At 36.3% G+C, this 19,547-nt stretch overlaps 1 protein-coding gene across 1 annotated transcript; it reads left to right on the top strand.

The window, feature by feature from the left end:
* The first annotated feature begins 424 nt into the window (after positions 1 to 424).
* top2a (DNA topoisomerase II alpha) lies at positions 425 to 19,320 on the top strand. The gene is made up of 35 exons (XM_051124965.1): positions 425 to 647; positions 1,534 to 1,680; positions 1,992 to 2,082; positions 3,350 to 3,413; positions 3,492 to 3,637; positions 3,720 to 3,817; positions 4,248 to 4,460; positions 4,560 to 4,733; positions 5,304 to 5,405; positions 5,506 to 5,643; positions 7,273 to 7,411; positions 7,493 to 7,650; positions 7,732 to 7,857; positions 7,938 to 8,048; positions 8,138 to 8,243; positions 8,460 to 8,569; positions 8,675 to 8,767; positions 8,855 to 8,969; positions 9,255 to 9,376; positions 10,568 to 10,716; positions 10,807 to 11,038; positions 11,203 to 11,337; positions 11,647 to 11,847; positions 11,972 to 12,167; positions 13,818 to 13,909; positions 13,999 to 14,145; positions 14,236 to 14,319; positions 14,567 to 14,764; positions 15,232 to 15,358; positions 15,671 to 15,814; positions 16,126 to 16,294; positions 16,398 to 16,465; positions 16,573 to 16,689; positions 17,934 to 18,187; positions 18,826 to 19,320. The coding sequence occupies exons 1-35, from the start codon at positions 621 to 623 to the stop codon at positions 18,961 to 18,963; spliced, it is 4,731 nt and encodes a 1,576-aa protein (XP_050980922.1). The 5' UTR covers positions 425 to 620; the 3' UTR covers positions 18,964 to 19,320.
* Positions 19,321 to 19,547: the final 227 nt, after the last annotated feature.

Below are 19,547 nucleotides of genomic sequence, written 5' to 3'. Positions count from 1 at the left end.
ATATTTTTAATGCTATTGTTTTTAAATAATAATGTTAAGAGGGAAAATTAAATTGAGAATAGCCGTTATAAACATTTCAATGTTATTTAGTTCATTTCATCCTCAAACTCTCATTCTTCGGATCCTTTTCCCAATGTATTTTAAGAAAAATAACGACAACAACAACACAAACATTTTTCTGTGTGTTGACAATAATGTCAATAATATTTTGACCGTTTGGCCATGAGAGAGACCGGAACAAAAATCTCATTGGATTAGCAAGTGATATCGCCTTTGCTATTGGACCTATGAAGTAGGCGGGTCGCAGCTCAAAATAGGTAACGCTTATTGGTTAAAAACGCAAAAAATCCAACCCACTCCTGACAGCGATTGGCCAGCGGCCTTGGCGGGAGGATACATGTCTGATTTGAAATTTGAAATTCGGTTAGTGTGGTCCGGGTTCATAGTTGCGTGCGTGTCAGCGGATTAGTTTTTACATTTATAACTTTAATTCAGATAGTTTGAAGTATCTTCTGTAATTTAGGAGGGCTAGTATTTTGATATTTGATAACAGTAGAAGGTATAACTGTTTGTTTTATAGTTTAATTTGTTACGCTTCGTGTTAGAGGTAAATAGTGAGAATGGCTGGAACAGAAGGACCTCTGAAGGTAAGTTAATTTATCTTTAACGATATATATGTAAAGAATACGTGATATTACTGTGAGAATGTATCATGTACAGTATCATGTTGTCCGTTTCTTATTGTTCAGGTACGCATACAATTTTTACACGACTACCATTATATGGGTCATAATTTTGCAGGAGTTTAGCTTATATATGTTAACTATGGACAATAGCAAAAGTTCTGGTAGTATTTTTTGAAGCATAATGCATTGTTCTGTGTTGTAGGCTACATTTTTGGTATTGCACTGCGTATTGAATGTTAGGAAAGAGTTTAATAAAACGGATTCCTCACCCTTGCAAGAAAGTTACCGTGGTAACCTTAACTGTTGATCATCGTTTCCGTTACAGTTCCATACTGTTGTTACAATGAACTGGCAACGTGCTGTAGGTTTCACGTTTCACCATAAACACAAAGAAAAAGTGACGACTTAATTTTTCCACATTTACACGACTTTTTCGTTAGGATTTATAAGATTTGCATTCTGTGGCTGTTAGTCTGCCATGTCTGTTTGAGGCTACCAGTGTAACGTTACTTCTAAAAGTTGAATAACTCTTTGGAGAAACGTGTTAAAATTTATAATTGTACTGTTTCCTTTTTAATAAACCGTGAATATTGTACTTTGTATTGTATACACAATATTGTAGCTGATATATACTTTATTTATTTATTTATTTAAATAATTATTACTGTTTGCTTTCTTATGTGTGAATTCCTGAAGCTTAAACAGTTGTGCATTGCTAGCATCAGTCACTGGGTCAAATTAACCTGCAACATAATATAAAAAAGAAAAGTGCTTTAGTTTCTTTTATTAATCTCTCCTTGCATCAGAATTGCTGTAACTTTGTTTTTGTGTCTTTTTCTTTTTTTAGAGTTTGTTTGAGAACAAGGCTCTCAGTAAGCCTAAGAAAGATGAGAAACGTCTGTCTGTGGAAAGGATCTATCAGAAAAAGACCCAGCTGGAGCATATCCTGCTCCGGCCCGACACCTACATAGGCTCTGTGGAGCCTGTTACTCAGGTAGAGATCATCCGCATCTGCTGAGAGGTCATAATTATCAGGGTCACCGGTACCCACTGTTTTTGAACAATGCATACTGACCCATGACGTTTCATTTCTACAACAGTAAAATCAATGGTTATTCTAAAGTAGTTATTCACTTTACTAAGGCAAAAATTCTTGCGAAGTGAAAAGCTTGAGTCTCTTTTATTCTGTCAGTAACCTTGCCAACCCATGTTTCTTCAAATTAATTTTTTGAAATGTTTTCAGATGGAAGTGCCATCACATCTGTAGAATGACCCAATGTTTCTCGCTTTCTCTTTCCTGTTTAGCAAATGTGGGTGTTTGATGAGGATGTTGGAATGAACTGCAGAGACGTCACATTTGTGCCAGGACTCTACAAGATCTTTGACGAGATTCTGGGTGAGGGTTTTTTTTTTGTTGTTGTTGTTTTTGGTGCTGAATGCCAAGTAGTCTGCTGCTAGCAATTTTTACTAATTGACTTGTCTAAACATAGGAATGATTACTCTGAAGTCATTGTTATGATTAACCAACAGCTTGAATTAAACTGTTTATCTTTTGTTGTATTATGAAAACTATGAATTCTTTAAATACCTTCACTTAAAGAAAAGCCAGCTAAAATAACATATTTTTTGTTAAAATAAAATAGGCCTGCTTTCTCACATTTTTCTTTGCACGACTTGAACTACTCAAGTATACATTTTCTTTTCATTATATAAAAAAACTAATTTGAACAATACACACACAACAGTATTTTTTTGTATTTGTTTTTTCGCATCTGCATTGCTTATGCTCCATTGCTCTTTTTCTTGGCACACATGTTGTTGTTTTTTTTGTTTTTTTTTTTTTTTTGTTTTGTTTTTTTCAAACATTTCGTGCATTATTATGGTTCCAAATGTTACTCCAAACTCATCAGACACTTATTCATCTTCATAACACAAATTAATACATTTATAAAAACCTGAGAGCTTTCTGTCCCTCCATTGAAAGTTGATGAAACCAAAGCTTTCATAAATCATGAAAGATCATGAAAATATTGCAACATTAATCCAAATTAATTGAGTGGTTTAATCAGTCATCTGAAGAAATGCTATTGATTTATGATGAAAAGAATTAATGTTGTGATCAATGCACATACATAGAACACGTTAAAAGCCAGATTTACTAACAGCTTGCGTCAATGCAAACCTTCTACTAAAGACGCGCAGTAAAGAATTAGCGCTGGAAAGGCGTGGACACAGTTATTTTTGTGCATGACCTTATTGAATATACATTTGTTGAAGCTTCGCTTTTAGACGCAAACATTATTGTAGTTTAGAGTTTTAAAATAAATCATGCAATGCGATTTACTAAAGTTTGCACACATCCTGGTATTTGTGCATTATTTAACACCCAAAAAAGGCATGTCTTAAAGCAGGTGCTAGATTGCACTGGTCATTATGGAAATTATCTGGCTGCGTCTGTGTTTTTTAATGTGCGCATTGTCAGTAAATCGCACAGAATTTTCCCCTCCCATCAGCGCTTATATGTAATTGCACTCTGCTACTTTGCTGTTTGGTAAATCTGGCCCTAAATATTGTTAAATAAAGCTCAAACATTTGAAAGACAACTCCGTTTTGAGCTTATGTGAGGATGATGTGCTTGAGTTTAATACTCCTTTGATTCATAGTAAATGCTGCTGATAACAAACAGAGGGACAAAACCATGAACTGCATCAAGGTCAACATTGACTCGTAAGTACTTTCCATGCTCTGGCTGTTCACTGGTTTGGCTCAAGAAGGCACCTGACTGATGCATGTTTGTGTGTGCAGGGAGAATAACACCATCAGTGTGTGGAACAATGGGAAGGGTATTCCTGTGGTTGAGCACAAGGTGGAAAAGGTGTACGTTCCTGCTCTGATCTTCGGCCAACTCCTGACCTCTAGTAACTATGATGATGATGAGAAGAAGGTCACAGGTAAGGTCAAGCTGAAAGTGAATGGATTCATATGAATGGACTTGACTTTGCTGGAATGTTTAATCATGTGTGTTGTCATCAGGTGGCCGTAATGGATACGGTGCGAAGCTGTGTAACATCTTCAGCACCAAATTCACAGTGGAGACCGCCTGCCGAGAGTCAAAGCACTGTTTCAAACAGGTAAGCTTGATACTTGATAGCTCAGTGCATTTTAAAAAAAATACCAAATGTTTAATGTGTAATACTAATTTAGTATCGTTTTGAGTATTTAAACTATTGGGTTTTTATCAAACTGGTGGTGTTCCTACTTCCTTTCCTAACAAACAGGACTGTAATTGTTAGATAAAACTGCTTTTATTGATGCAGCATGTTAATTCATTAGAAGAAATCAGATTAAGAATAAAGAGATGTGCTTCACAATTTAAGAGAAATAGGCTAATGTTGGCTGTATGCACCTCAAGCTTTATTTTCAAGCTTTTATGCTGTTACGCCAAGTAATATTTGCAATATAGTATTAGACTTGACAGTCAGATTAAGCAACATTGATCAAAATATGATGTGCCTTATCTTGGATCAACATGTTAAAACGGTTTTAATCTCTTCCCTAAAGACATGGTTTGACAACATGGGCCGAGCAGGTGATTGTAAGATCAAACCCTTTGATGGCGATGACTATACCTGCATCACGTTCCAGCCAGACTTGGCAAAGTTTAAGATGCAGGCTTTAGATAAAGACACTGTCGCACTGCTGACTCGACGAGCGTATGACATTGCTGGGTCCACTAAGGGTGTCCGTGTCTTTCTCAACGGCAAGAAGCTACCAGTGAGTCGATGACTTGTTTTTGCCCTTGACCCCATGAAAGTTTTCTGGTTGTTTATGTCACAGTATCTTTTACCTCTGTTTAACATGCATACTTTTCAGGTTAAGGATTTCCGTAGCTATGTGGACCTGTATCTAAAGGATAAGGTGGATGAGACTGGTTCTCCCCTGAAAATAGTCCATGAGGCTGTGAATGAGCGTTGGGAGGTGTGTCTTACCCTTAGTGATAAAGGGTTCCAGCAAGTCAGCTTTGTAAACAGCATCGCCACGACTAAGGTAAACATCTTCAGGTTTGCAATGTAGTATTATTGTCAGAATAATATTTCTGCATTAAACAAATCTTTCCGAAAGCCTGTTTACAATAGATATTAAAGGTTTAATTCACCCAAAAATGGAAAATCCTCCTTTATTCTCTCTTTTAAGAGCCCTCACACAAAAAACATTCTCATGCATCAAGCAAGCTTGTTTTAGAAGTGCAGAAATGTCCATTTCTACTTAAGGCATAGTTTTATGTAGCATCAGCAGCGGTGTGCATGTTGCCAAAAGTTCAGTTTTTATTCACACTTTGACTGGAAATTAGCCAGCCAGTACTGCAAGAGATAATGATTTCCACTTCCAACTGATGAACACAGATACTGACACCAGCTGAATATTAGCATAATAATGTTAACATGTGTTTGTTTGGATGCTGTAGACTACAGTAGTATAGTTTTCATAGGGGTCTTAACCGGGTGGCTATCTGAAACTCCATTAGATGTTGTTGACTTGTAAACTTGGATGGACATATCTTGCACAGATACTGTAAGTTGACAGTGGCGATTGCTTTAAATATGATGTATGTTTCAGGGTGGCAGACACACTGACTATGTCGCAGACCAGATTGTGTCCAAACTGATTGAAGTTGTGAAAAAGAAGAACAAGGCTGGAGTGGCCGTCAAACCTTTCCAGGTACATCCAGATGATCAGCAAACTTTACACATCTAAAAAAATTATGGCACTGTAATTTTGTGATCAGATGTAAAATTCTGGTTGGTCTGTGTGTGTGCAGGTGAAGAACCACATGTGGTTGTTTGTGAACTGTCTGATTGAGAACCCCAGCTTTGACTCTCAGACCAAAGAGAACATGACCTTACAGCAGAAGAGTTTTGGTTCCACCTGTCCTTTAAGTGAAAAGTTCGTTAAGCAGGTAAGAAATGTAACTCGTAATTCATTTTGAATTGCGTGATCCATGCTGTATGAAATCATGGGATAGCTTGAAATGCTTGTAATCTGGAATCAATGCTCCTCCCCAGTATTTGATTAATACTGCTGCCATGATCAATAGTAAATGAGCATGTCTTTTTATTGGATTTAAAATTCATTGCTATACCACCACATATTGTTCCAGATTAAACAAAAAACTAAAATGAGTTAACATGAATTAACAATGTTGCTAATGTCATTTTTATTAAAGAATTCCACTTCTAGAAAGATTTACAGATAATGTACTCACCCCCTTGGCTTTCAAGATGTTAATATCTGTCTTTCTTCAGTCGTAAAGAAATAGTTTTTTGAGGAAAACATTTCAGCATTTTTCTCCATATAGTAGATTTCTATGGTGCCGAGACTTTTAAAATGCCGTTTAAATGTGGCTTCAAACGATCCCAGCCGAGGAAAAAGGGTCTTATCTAGCGAAACGATTATTTTCATAAAAAAGAAATACAATTTATACACTTAATCTCAAACGCTCGTCTTGTTTTACTCTCCCTGAACTGTTTTTTCCCAGTTCATGACAGTTAGGGTATGTCAAAACTCCCATCTCATGTTCTCCCTCAACTTCAAAATTGCTGTTGAAAACCTATATTGCTGTTTTACCTTTTTTTTTGTTAAGGGTGTTTGATCATCTTTGCTTGTTCACTTTGCATAGACTGGGTCGGTACTTCTGCAGTGATGTAGGATGGTTTTGAAAGGATTTTTGAAGTTGAGAGAGAAAATACGATTAGAGCTTTTCAACATACACTAACTGTCTTGAGCCAGAATACACAGTTCACGCAGGGCAGGACAAGACGAGTGTTTGAGATTTTAAAAAGTATATATATATATATATATATATATATATATATATATATATATATATATATATATATATATATATATTATTATTATTATTATTATTATTATTATTATTATTATTATTATTATTATTATTATTATTATTATTATTATTATTATTATTATATTTTTTTTTTTTTTTTTTTTTTTTTTTTTTAATGAAAATAACCAGTTGTTTCGCTAGATAAGACCCTTCTTCCTCAGCTGGGATTGTTTGAAGCCGCATTTAAACAGCATTTTGGAAGTTCAAACTCGGGACGCCATAGCAGTCCATTATATGGTGAAAAATCCTGAAATGTTTTCCTTAAACAATTTCTTTACAACTGAAGAAAGAAAGATATGAACATCTTAGATGACAAGGGGGTGAGCATATTGTCCGTAAATTTTGTTCTGGAAGTGGAGTTCTTTTAATGTTAAAAAAAAATAATAATAATAATAATAATAATACTTTAACAAATGTGTTACTCATTGTTAATGTTGGTTAGCGAATTAACTAATGATGCCTTTTTTATATAATGTTACCGATGTAGTTAAAGTTAAATGGTTCCAAATTGCTGATTGGTATGCATTGGTGAAATTGATATCAAGAACGGTTAAATTTGACCGTTATTGGTACCATTTACTGAAATGTTGATATTAACACATCACTAGCAGGTAGTTTGTGATTTAAGTTGCTTTTACAGCTGTAATGAACTCAACTAATTTGTCTGTGTCTTGTCTGTAGGCTAATGGTTGTGGAATTGTGGAGAGCATTATGAACTGGGTGAAGTTTAAAGCCCAGGCTCAGCTCAATAAGAAATGCTCTGCTGTCAAACACACCAAGATTAAGGGAGTACCCAAGCTGGATGATGCCAACGATGCAGGTAACAAGTTTTGCTGTGCTGTTGAAATGTTAGGACACTTTCAGACTGGATGTTTGTTTCAGTAAAGTCTGTTTATTTCAGGTGGGAAGAACTCCGCTGGCTGCACTCTGATCCTGACAGAAGGAGATTCGGCCAAAACTCTGGCCGTGTCGGGTCTGGGTGTGGTGGGACGTGATCGCTATGGTGTCTTCCCGCTGCGTGGTAAAATGCTCAACGTTCGGGAGGCATCACACAAGCAGGTCAAAAGCATTTTATAGACCACTTCATGGGGTTGTATCAATCACAAAGCATCAAATTTAAATGTATTTATTTTTTTGCAGATCATGGAGAATGCTGAGATCAATAACATCATAAAGATCCTTGGTCTGCAGTACAAGAAGAACTACAGTGACCCTGAGTCACTCAAGAGCCTGCGCTATGGCAAGCTCATGATCATGACAGATCAGGTCAGACTGTACACAGTGTGCCTGTTACAGAATATAGGGTAGTTGTAGATTGTATGTATAATGTTGGGTGATTTCTGCAGGATCAAGACGGATCTCACATTAAGGGTCTTCTCATCAACTTCATCCATCATAACTGGCCATCACTGCTGCACCACAACTTCCTTGAAGAGTTCATCACCCCTATCATCAAGGTTGATTCCAGCTGCCCTTGTCATCAAGAATCTGTGAAAATGCTTGTTGTGGAAACGTTTGGTTGACTGCCGGTGTTGTCATTCTCTAGGCATCCAATAAGAAGCAGGAGCTTTCCTTCTACAGTATCCCAGAGTTCAATGAGTGGAAGGAGAAACAAAGTAACCTCAAATCCTGGAAGATCAAATACTACAAAGGTTTGTCTCAAACACCTGTGGTAGTCCACTGGCAAATGTAAGCAGTGTTTTTACTCTGTCCTTATGTGTGCAAGTAATGTAGAAAGTGAAGGGAGCACAGATTGGGTCATCAGCACACCGGGTGTTCACAATAACATTTGAAAGTGGTTCTAAAATGTGCATGTATACATGGTCATTTTAAACATCTCACATGTAGTTTTCTATGTACCTCACCAGGTTTGGGTACCAGCACATCTAAGGAGGCCAAAGAGTATTTTTCGGATATGACAAGACATCGAATTCCTTTTAAGTACTCTGGGCCTGCAGATGATGAAGCTATCACCCTGGTAACCAAATCTCTGTTTGAATTTGTAGTGGACACAATTGAGCAGCTTTGCGAATATAAAATTTGTTTCGTAGTGATGTTTATGCCTTTTTGTGTCTGTCTGCAGGCCTTTAGTAAGAAGATGGTAGATGAGAGGAAGGAATGGCTGACCAGCTTCATGATCAACAGACGTCAGCGCAGAGAACACAATCTGCCTGAGGTGCCATAAAAAAAACAACTTCTTGTTTTTGTTCTTGTTGTTGTTCCTTCACCACTAGAAAGCATGACCTTTTTTTGCTTTCTGCAGGAGTACTTGTATGGACAACAAACCACGTCCCTCACCTACCATGATTTTATCAATAAAGAGCTTGTGCTGTTCTCCAACTCTGACAACGAGAGATCACTCCCCTGCTTGGTGGATGGTGAGAAACCTGAATTTCCCCAGCATTACAATGTTGATTTTATTTTGGGTAGTTGTAAAGGGTAACACAAATTAGTTTGTGAAATAATGCAATTATTTATATTAATAAAATCTTTGGTAGCATTTCATGTGTCATTCATGGTCAAGGCAATCCCAGCATCCACCTTGGCTAGCCCACTAAAAATGTTTACAGTCAGCATAAATTAATTCTGTATTGTGATCGCAAGTTCAGCCCGACGCAAAGATGCAGAGAAGTAATATGTATGTGTATGTTTGTTTGTTTCAGGGCTAAAACCAGGCCAAAGGAAAGTGCTTTTCTGCTGTTTCAAGAGAAATGATAAGAGGGAGGTGAAAGTAGCTCAATTGGCTGGATCAGTGGCTGAGATGTCGGCATACCACCATGGAGAGGTGTGGAATTGTTTCACTCACCTCATAGTGTTTCCCCTAGGTTTCTGTTTGTTTGGGGGGGGTTTTCCCTTCATACTTACCGGTACTTTACTCTGCGTAATAACAAAAACATTTTTTTCAGTGAAGAAATAAGTCCAGAAATCTAAAATTCAACATTCTGAACAATAGGGCCCTACATTTCATTTAATGAAATGAAAATTAAACCCTTTTATTTTTTTGCCAAACAAACAGTGGTTTACTATCAAAATTAAAACATTGATGAAAAATTGTGTGTATATTCAGTTTAAAAAAAAAAAAAAAAAAAAGTTTTAATAATAATTGTAGTATATGATGCTAGTTTTCTCAGATGAAATGGTAAAATTCACACGTGACTCTCACAGCAGCTCTGGAGATTAAGTTTCGGTGTTCATGTCGTTGTATAGTGAGACGCAGAGGCTGAAAATCACTGTGGGCATCGCATTGTTGTAAACATCATGTAAACAAAACTGCGTCCAGAGGCAAACAGAACATGCAGGATTCATATTTAAACCGTCTTTTTGTGTTGTAATATTCACAGACACTAGTCCATATCACGATTCAAAATAAGTGAGAGACATGCTTTTGATCTGTTCATCCAAAAATTGACGAATTCCATGGCATTCTGCGCTATAGAGTAAATTACATTTTTATGAATGGATCCGCGATCTTGTCCGCGTTTTCGCGGGGGAGAAATTGTAGATGCGTGACCACGTAGAGACAGAAATGACATGTCGTACTGTAAATAAGATAAATAACATAAGGCTATTTAGTTTGGTTTTTTTTTTTTTTTTTTCTTTCTTTCTTTCTTAAATAAACGAACAAAGTCTAGATCTGTTCTATTGGAAAGGTAACCTGAAATGACTTCTGTTGTGATCTGGCGTTATATAGAAAATAAAATTTAATTAAATTAACTTGACCTTCAAGGCGGGTGGAGGGGTGCCGTTGGGGGGCCATCCCCCCCTAATATAATGGCAGGGAAAACGCTGCCTCATTTGTTGTTTGATCTGTATATGGAATATCACATTGCTTTTGTTTTTGAGTAAGACACTGGCCCTTTAAAAATCTGAAGATTCAGAAGTATAACTATGCTAAGATGTCTCTATCAAACGACTGTTGTGACTAATAATATGCTTTCACATGATACAACTATTTAAATGTTTTTCTATTCCTCAGGTCTCCCTGATGATGACCATTGTGGGTCTTGCTCAGAACTTTGTGGGCAGTAATAATTTGAACCTGCTTCAGCCTCTGGGCCAGTTTGGCACACGTCTGCATGGAGGCAAAGACTCTGCCAGCCCCAGATACATCTTTACCATGCTCAGGTGCACATACATGCATACAAGACTAAAGGGTTTGGCTAACAAATTGCATAACTAGTAGATTAAAAGAAAATTGTTTTTAATTATTCTCAGTCCGCTTGCTCGTCTGCTGTTCCCTGCTGTGGACGATAACCTGTTGAAGTACAACTACGATGATAATTTGCGAGTGGAGCCAGAGTGGTACATACCCATCATCCCTCTGCTGCTGGCTAATGGAGGTGAGGGCATCGGCACAGGATGGGCCAGCCGCATCCCCAACTATGACGTGCGAGAGATCATCAACAATATTCACCGCATGCTCAATGGAGAAGATCCTCTTCCTATGGTATTCCCAAGATATTAATGTTTTAAACTTATTTACCATAAATGCATAGTTATTTTCATAATGTATATTGTTCTAAACCAGAATTGGTTGGGTTGATGTTTATACAGCTTTTTTTTTTTTTTTTTTTTTTTTTTTCTTCTCTCCCCCCACCCATTTATGTGTAGCTGCCCAGCTATAAGGGTTTCAAAGGCACCATTGACGAACTGGCAAAGAATCAGTATGTGAATAATGGAGAGGTTGCTATCATTGACTCTACCACTATTGAGATCACTGAGCTGCCAATCAAAACCTGGACACAGGTGTGTGAACTGTTTTATTTTTTAAATACCCATTTTGTGTGCGGCAAGTAGTAGATGAAAATGTTCAGGTTCAGCTAATAAACTGGTAACATTTTTGCATTAGTGTAACTAATTTAGCCTTTTAGCAATGTCTGCTAAGTTTCAGTGATTAGACCAATATATTCTGATGTTTCATGGTGTGTGTGTGTGTGTGTATATATATATACACACTAGCAGTGTTTTACCTCTGAAATATAGAGCTGGGTGATACAGAATATTGAGCAGAAAATTATGCATTTTCTTTAGAAAATTAATAAAACTATCTTTCAGGCTTATAAGGAGAATGTGTTGGAGCCGATGCTGAACGGCACGGACAAGGTTCCTCCTTTGATCACCGACTATAAGGAGTATCATACAGACACCACAGTGCGTTTCGTCATTAAGATGACAGAGGAGCGCCTGAGAGAGGCTGAGGCAGCTGGACTACACAAAGTCTTCAAACTACAGAATCTGCTCACCTGTCACTCCATGGTGAACACCACATATCACAATATGTATCCTAAAAAAAAAAATTTTTTTTTTTTTTTTTTTTTTTTTTGCTTAATCCAGAAGTCATTTGTTTTCAATTGTCTATCTCATTTTTATTCTGATGCAGGTGTTGTTTGATCACGTGGGCAGTCTGATGAAGTACGAGTCTGTTCAGAACATCTTGAAGGATTTCTTTGAGCTCAGAATGAAGTATTATGTCCTCAGGAAAGATTGGCTGCTAGGTTTGCTGGGAGCTGAAAGTGCCAAACTTTCCAACCAGGCCCGATTCATTCTGGAGAAGATCCAGGGCATACTTGTCATTGGTGAGACATGCTTTGTTTTCCCTCTTTGCCTTTGATTTCACATATGGCTGTGCAATATGGTCAAAAGATGATCGATCTCTCTCTCTCTCTCTCTCTCTCTCTCTCTCTCTCTCTCTCTCTCTCTCTCTCTCTCTCTCTATATATATATATATATATATATATATATATATATATATATATATATATATATATATATATATATATATATACATATACATATACATATACATATATACAGGGGTTGGACAATGAAACTGAAACACTGGCCAATATAGTGTTGGAGGTTTCATGGCTATATTTATGCAGCCTGGTGGCCAGTCTTTACTGATCGCACATTCCACCAATAAGAGCAGAGTGTGAAGGTTGACTGTGCACCCAATAGCTCAAACATTGTACCCTGAAGGTGGTGCCGTGCATTAGGATGATAATGCACCAATACACACAGCAAGACTGGTGACGAGTGATTTGATGAACATGAAAGTAAAGTTAAACATCTCCCATGGCCTGCACAGTCACCAGATCTGAATATTATTGAGCCACTTTGGGGTGTTTTGGAGGAGCGAGTCAGGAAATGTTTTCATACACCAACATCACATAGCGACCTGGCCACTGTTCTGCGAAAGGAATGGCTCAAAATCCTTCTGGCTACTGTGCAGGACTTGTATTTGTCATTCCCAAGATGAAATAATGCTGTATTGGCTGCAAAAGGAGGCCAAACGGCATACTAATTGTGGTCTAAACCCAGGTGTTTCAGTTTCACTGTCCAATATATATATATATATATATATATATATATATATATATATATATATATATATATATATATCTATATATCTATATATCTATATATATATATATATATATATATATATATATATATATATATATATCTATATATCTATTTATCTATTTATTTATTTAATGTTTGTATCATGATGACAGACTGAAAGCTTTTGTTCACTGTTTTTACATATTTACAGATAATAATAGTCTACTGGTTGTTATACCTTCAGTAACTTTGAATTTGAATTACCTTGACATACGATTTTTCTAAAGCATTTTCCTCCTTTCTTAACACATTATGTAAAAGACAAGTTTGTACTAGATGTAGTTCATGCATCTTTTCTGCAAAGATATTTAACAATGTGCAGTGCGCTTGGAATAGAATTTTCTTTAACTAGAGGGTTAATAAAAGAAAAAGGTTTAAATTTAATCATGTTGTAGTTGACTAAGTTGGCTAATTCAAAATCTTTAAAGAAAAAAAGGAAAAAAAAAAAAGAGGATCAGTAAAACGTTCTGGAAAAAAATCAAGTTTTCAATATTGTCATATCGCCCAGCCCTACTTTTACGTCTGTCTTCAGCTCAGTGTATATACTTGATTTAATAGTAGCCTCTTATGACTTAATAATTTGTTTATTTAATGCTTTGAAAAAACAATGGGACCGAACACAATGTCTTTTGTTATGAGGTTTAAATCTATTTTCGGTTCATTTTGAACCTCTGGCTGGGTACTACAGTCTAGGTAATTAATGGGAATCACTGTATATGGTACTATATAATTTGTGCATTACTAGGTGTTCAAGTAAATACAGATTCCAAGGTAACTATCTTTAGGTTTTTGAATATAAAGCTCCTTCTCTTTATTTTTAGAAAATAAACCTAAGAAGGAGCTGATCCGTATGCTTCAGCAGATGGGCTATGACTCGGACCCTGTTAAGGCATGGAAAGATGCTCAGGAGAAGGTACGCCCTACACATTTGTTAAATTAAATGCTTTTGGTTTCTTTGACCTGTTACCTGCATCAGCATCATTTTCATTGTGTGTTTGGCAGGATGCAGAGGAGGATTCTGGGGAGGATGACGAGGACAAGGAAAAAGAGGAGACATCTGGCCCCGATTATAACTATCTGCTCAGCATGCCCATGTGGTTCCTGACCAAAGAAAAGAAAGAAGAGCTGTGCAAACAAAGAGATGCTAAGGTGACTAGAAGTCTGTGATGGATGGAAACACAGCTGGTGATTTAGTACAGCAGTGGAGATTACAAAGGTTCTGATGCTTTTGTTCTGCAGTTGACAGAGTTGAACACACTCAAGATGAAAGCGCCTGCTGATCTGTGGAAAGAGGATCTGGCAGCCTTTACTGAAGAGCTGGAGGTAAACAAGATGCGCGTTGTAATTACTGTTTTTTTTTTTTTTTTTTTTTTTTTTTTTTTTTTTTTGTGTTTGGTGGAAGCTTATATACCAAACATCTTGTACTACAGTAACTTTGTATGAAGAAATAACAATTTCATTCATTTTAATAAACTCTGCCTGTTTTTTTTTTTTTTTTTTTTAAACTAACATTTTTAAAATCACACCAAAATGTTAAAGTTGTTTAATGGTTTTCTGTGTTTGCATATAGCGTTTGGAGCAGAAAGAGTTGGAGTCACAGAATGCAATGCCTGTGGTGAAAGGTAAAGTAGGCAAATCAAAGGTGGTGAAGGTGAAGAACGAGACCATGCCTACCCCACAGGGCCGCCGTGTCATCCCCCGCATCACCAGCACCATGAAGGTCCAGGCTGTTAAGAAGGAGGGAGCCAAACGAGGCAAAGCTGGGAAGGTATGCGAGTGTGGAATGAAGTTTGCATGCATGTGTAAACGGCGCATATGCAAGTCACTGTACTCAAGCGGATTTTTCATTAGCTGGGTCAGTATCACCATAGAGTGCCTTTCAACCCTCACAATACTCAAATATTTTGGTTTTATTTCCCATTTGTTTATTTCCCAGCATGCATACTCTTACACAAAACTTCTAGAAAAAAAAAATCTAGAAAATGTATCTAAAGAGCACAGTAATGCTTTTACGAATATAAAAACTTAGCCTAATATAACACACCCTTTCATAGTCATTTTTGTTAATTAATCATGGCAAATGAGTTATGTATAGGACACCAAAAGGCACCCTACAGTGATTTTTGACCCAGTTGTTTGTTTAGTTGTCCTTTACAGCAGCAAAATCAATCTGTTTTCATAGCCGGAGATTTTATAAGTTTAGCTGATCCTGAGGGAATGCTTTTGTATTTTTAGAAAGAGGCTGGTGTGGTGATGAAGATGGAGTTTGATGATGAGGCAGACGCAGCAGCTGATGGCTCTGAGATGGGACTGGCTGCAAGACTCACTAAGAAGGTCAAGAAAGAGCCAGCCAAAGTCAAAAGTAAGACAGGCATGTACTGTATGAAAATGGTTAGTGGAAGAAAAATATCAATATGTAAAATTTTATAAGCCATAATCTCTAGCTTCTATGTACTGTCATAACTGCTTTCATTAGAGAGTAGTGTTTCAACAAATGATGTAGGCTCTGGTGAGAATGGCTCCCATTATACTTGACTGTAGTTTTTAAGAATATACTGTTGGTTAACCATTTCAGAGTCCATTGTAGGCCTGTAAAGTGCAATTTTGATAGGACCTATCAGGGGCATGCATACAGTATCATGAAATTCTGATCGTAAAGTAACTTGTGTGTCAGGCTCAAAGTCAGGAAAGCAGACCACCCTGTCCTTTAAACCGGTCCAGAAGAAGAACCCCTGGTCTTCTGAGGGAGAAGAGTCTGAGTCTGACATGGAGTTCGTCCCTGAGGAAGTTGCTCCAAGAGAGAAGAGAGGGCGCAAAGGTGAGAATCTTCATACATGTTTACTATGTTTAAAACTGTTTATGATGTAATGGAACAAGGTGAACTGTAAAACTGATTAGCTCCATTTTTATTACTAAGATTTTATTACTGTATCTTAGACTATGTTATATGACTCTCACTGAGTTATGTTACAAGCTCTTGCAATTTAATCTTATGTTTTAGCCATACAAGTTTGAGCAGCTACATCAAGTAGAGACTGCAAATCATGGAAATCCATTTGACAAAAGTGTGGGATCCTTGAACGTAAATTAGAAAACATTAAAAAACTAATGGGTTTTGTGTCTTTGCAGCTGCGGCTGAAAAGAAGTACAGTCTGTCAAGCAGTGAAGATGAGTTTGATGACTGGACGAAGAGCACTAAACCGAAGCGTGCTGTCATTGAGGATGATGAGTCCTTCAACCCAGAACCCAGCGGTGCACCTGATAGTGACATGGATTCCCCTCCTCCTGCTCCTGTTGTGTAAGACTGGCACCAGTTCTACTTTTTTGCCTTGTTGAGCTCACCTGTTTTCTATTATGGCTATGTATATTATTCTATAAAATTATTTTCTTGATTCTTTTAGGAAAAAAGCACCAGCAAAAGCCAGCAAACCGAAAGTAGAGAAACACGAAGCCAGCAGCAAGTCTGACTGTAAGTACCACACAACTCTCTGCCCGTCACAGACCATTTCTTTAGTTTTGGCTGTAACGTGATCACCTGGCAGCTGGTTTACTTGTTCACTCTGCTTGTTAAACTAGCTCTTTCTGAGACCAGCCAAGAGCCGGCACCTAAACCTGTGAAGAAAACCGCTGAAGGAGCCACCAAGAAACCTGCCGCAAAGAAGACAAGTGCTGCTTCGAAGAAAAAAGCCACAGGTATATGAATATTGCTACCTTTTCAGAGAATGGAGGAATTTTATTGAAGTCACACTAAGTTCTAAAAGGATAGTGATGGTGTGAGGAGCAATTTAAAAATCTAAAAAATGTTTTTCCACTACAAGATTTTTTTTTTTTTTTTTTTTTTTTTTTGCAATGGAAAATTCCATGGATGTTAAAGGTGGTTCTTCCAAACTTTCTAAATAAAGTAAAGCACCTATATACTTGTGTAAATTATTGGTTTTATTGGGCCCTAAGATTTTTGCGATGTGAAAAAATGCAGACGGAATCACGAAATCTAGTCATAAAAACGGAATTAACTGAATAATGTGGAATGTCACAAATTTGTCAAAGTTTGAATGAATGAATCAAAAGTAGATCATTACACTTAAATCAAACCGCAATATGGACTAGTATCTGTAAATATTACGCCGCAAAAATACAATGTGAATCCTGCATGTTCTGCTTGTCTCTGTTTTAATGAATGGAGCAGACAAGCGGTTTTGTTTACTACACACACTGAAGCACGCGTGACTCTCATGGTGATTTCAGCATTTGACATTTCCATTTTTGGAAAAGTAGCAACATGTCATACACACAAATGTAAAGGTAGCCACTGCAACCCGTCAAAATAAAAGTCAGGTTTAACGTAAAGACATTGTATCAGAAATATTCTACTACTACTACTAAAATGAAACAAACAATATTTTTTTAGGGTATAATCACACAACCTTTCTTTCGTGTTAATTTTAATAGTAAATTCCCCTTTGTTTGCACAAAAAAAAAAAAGTTTGCTTAATTTTCAGTAATTAAAAGATAAATTAAATGTTTTATGCCTTCATTTGATAACCAGAACATTTTAAATACACACACAACGCAGAATTTCTGAGGGTAAAAAAAACTTTTATAAGGCTATTTTAAGAATAAATTTGAATAAATTATGCATTCAAAAAATTAGACATGCTGTAATAGAATTTGATGACAGAAAACATGGTGAGAAAAAATGAAACATTTCATGAAATTGTGTAAGTTTCATGATTTATTTAGACGTGCTCTTTGATTAATAAAATTTTATTTACCATTAAAAAGGAGTTGAGAAAAATTAAAACGGGAAAAAAATAAAATGTAATTTGGGAGAAAATAAAATAGATTTCATAGGGCCAATGCTTTAGTAATGAATGCCTGCACTGTTTCATACTGAATATTATTATAGTTTTTCTTAATTAATGGTTTTGTCATTCTAGATGCAACACAGCCCTCAATCCTTGATGTGCTCTCCAAGAAAAGTCCTAAAAAACCCAAAGCCACCAAGAAGCCTACCGCTGTCAAGCTGTCTTCTGACTCCGATGATGCAGCTCCTGCTGTAGAGAAGAAACCAGCTGAGAAGAAACCAGCCAAGAAGAGGAAGACCGCTCTAAGCAGTGACCAATCAGACAGCTCAGATTCTGAGAGTGGCAATCTTATGGCTCGCCTCAAGGGCAAAAGCACTGCTGGAAAGGTATAATGGCACTTTACTGTTGAGCAAAATTAGTGTTTTAATGACATCAACATTGCACTAGTCAATACCAAATCTCATAATTCATAGACATAAATATGCTGATGTTCAACTCCTGAATTAAACATTTAAATATTGATATAGATACTTATAAATGAATACAATTGCAAGTATGTAGTATTAAACTGTGCTTTACAAATAATTGTTCAATGCAAATTAGGCTTCCTGTGTTCAGTGATTACAATACATGCACCTTGTGTTGTGTGTTTTTTTTTTTTTTTTTTTTTTTTTTTTTTTTTCTTTTCTCCCTTCCCTTTTCTTGTGGGGGGTTTGTCACCTCTTTCGTCCATGAGTTTGCATCCTTGTTAATAAGTGATTGTCATTATCGTCTTGTTGTAGGAATGATAATGAATCTACCATTGTCAAGCATTTTTGTAAAAAAAAAAAAAAAAAAAAAAAAAAACATCTTACATAAAATAATTTCTTTATTGCATACAGAGAACCTACCAAACAAATGCTCTTTTTTTTTTTTTTTTTTTTTTTTTTTTTTTTTTTTTTTTTTTTTTTTTTTGTAAGTTATAGCTATGGTAGGTTTATTAAAAAGCTTGGGAGTTCAATCCTGATTTCATTCCTAATTTCAGAAAGCAAAGAGCTGGGATGATGACGACAGCTTTCAGGTGGAAGAAAAGGTAGTGACATCCGCAGCTCCAAGAAGCCGAGCTGCACGTACCACCAAACCTGTGACCTACGCTCTCGATTCAGATTCTGATGACTATTAAATGTCCTGAAATAGTCTGTATGTATTATACTTGATGGTTAGTTTTACAAAAAAAAAAAAAAAGGATTTGTTTTTTTAAAAAAATATAATGCTTGAGGAAAAGTTTAATGCAGAAAGCCTGTTTTATGTTGGCTTTTTTTTTTTTTTTTTTTTTTTTTTTTTTTTTTTAACCAATTAATGGCAAACTAGCCTCACATGTGACCTGACTTAGTGTGTTTCTTTTTATAACGTGTTACAACATTATTGCACATTAACTTTGTTCATTGTTGCTTTTTATACGTTGTATTGTCTTGTAAATATTTTATGTGTTCTTTTTTTGTTGTTTTTTTTGTTTTTTTTGTTCAAAGCTTGTAATAAATTATCAGAAAAATTTGTTTGGCTGGTTTTTTTTTAAAAAAAACCTATTGACTGAGTTTAGTCCATTACTATTAGTGCTTTTGGTCCCCTGCAACTAATATTCATGAATGTCTTAAATCAGTTATTAAAAGTTTATCTGAAGGACTAGTTTATTTCCTAACCCTTCTGTCATTTAGACCCATATGTTGAGAATATGTATACATCTTAAACTCCACGTGAACCGGAAGT

The sequence above is a fragment of the Labeo rohita genome, chromosome 12, assembly GCF_022985175.1.
Source record: "Labeo rohita strain BAU-BD-2019 chromosome 12, IGBB_LRoh.1.0, whole genome shotgun sequence".
NCBI lineage: Eukaryota > Metazoa > Chordata > Actinopteri > Cypriniformes > Cyprinidae > Labeo > Labeo rohita.
The sequence above is the reverse complement of the archived record's forward strand: the minus strand, read 5'-3'. Positions and strand labels throughout refer to the sequence as shown.

Bases quoted from the DNA above. Each gene is read 5' to 3' on its own strand.
- top2a (XM_051124965.1), top strand. From the start codon at position 621: ATGGCTGGAACAGAAGGACCTCTGAAG. The intron at 2,083-3,349 runs GTGAGGGTTTTT...TTTGATTCATAG, and splicing joins GATCTTTGACGAGATTCTGG to TAAATGCTGCTGATAACAAA. The intron at 14,765-15,231 runs GTATGCGAGTGT...TTGTATTTTTAG, and splicing joins AACGAGGCAAAGCTGGGAAG to AAAGAGGCTGGTGTGGTGAT.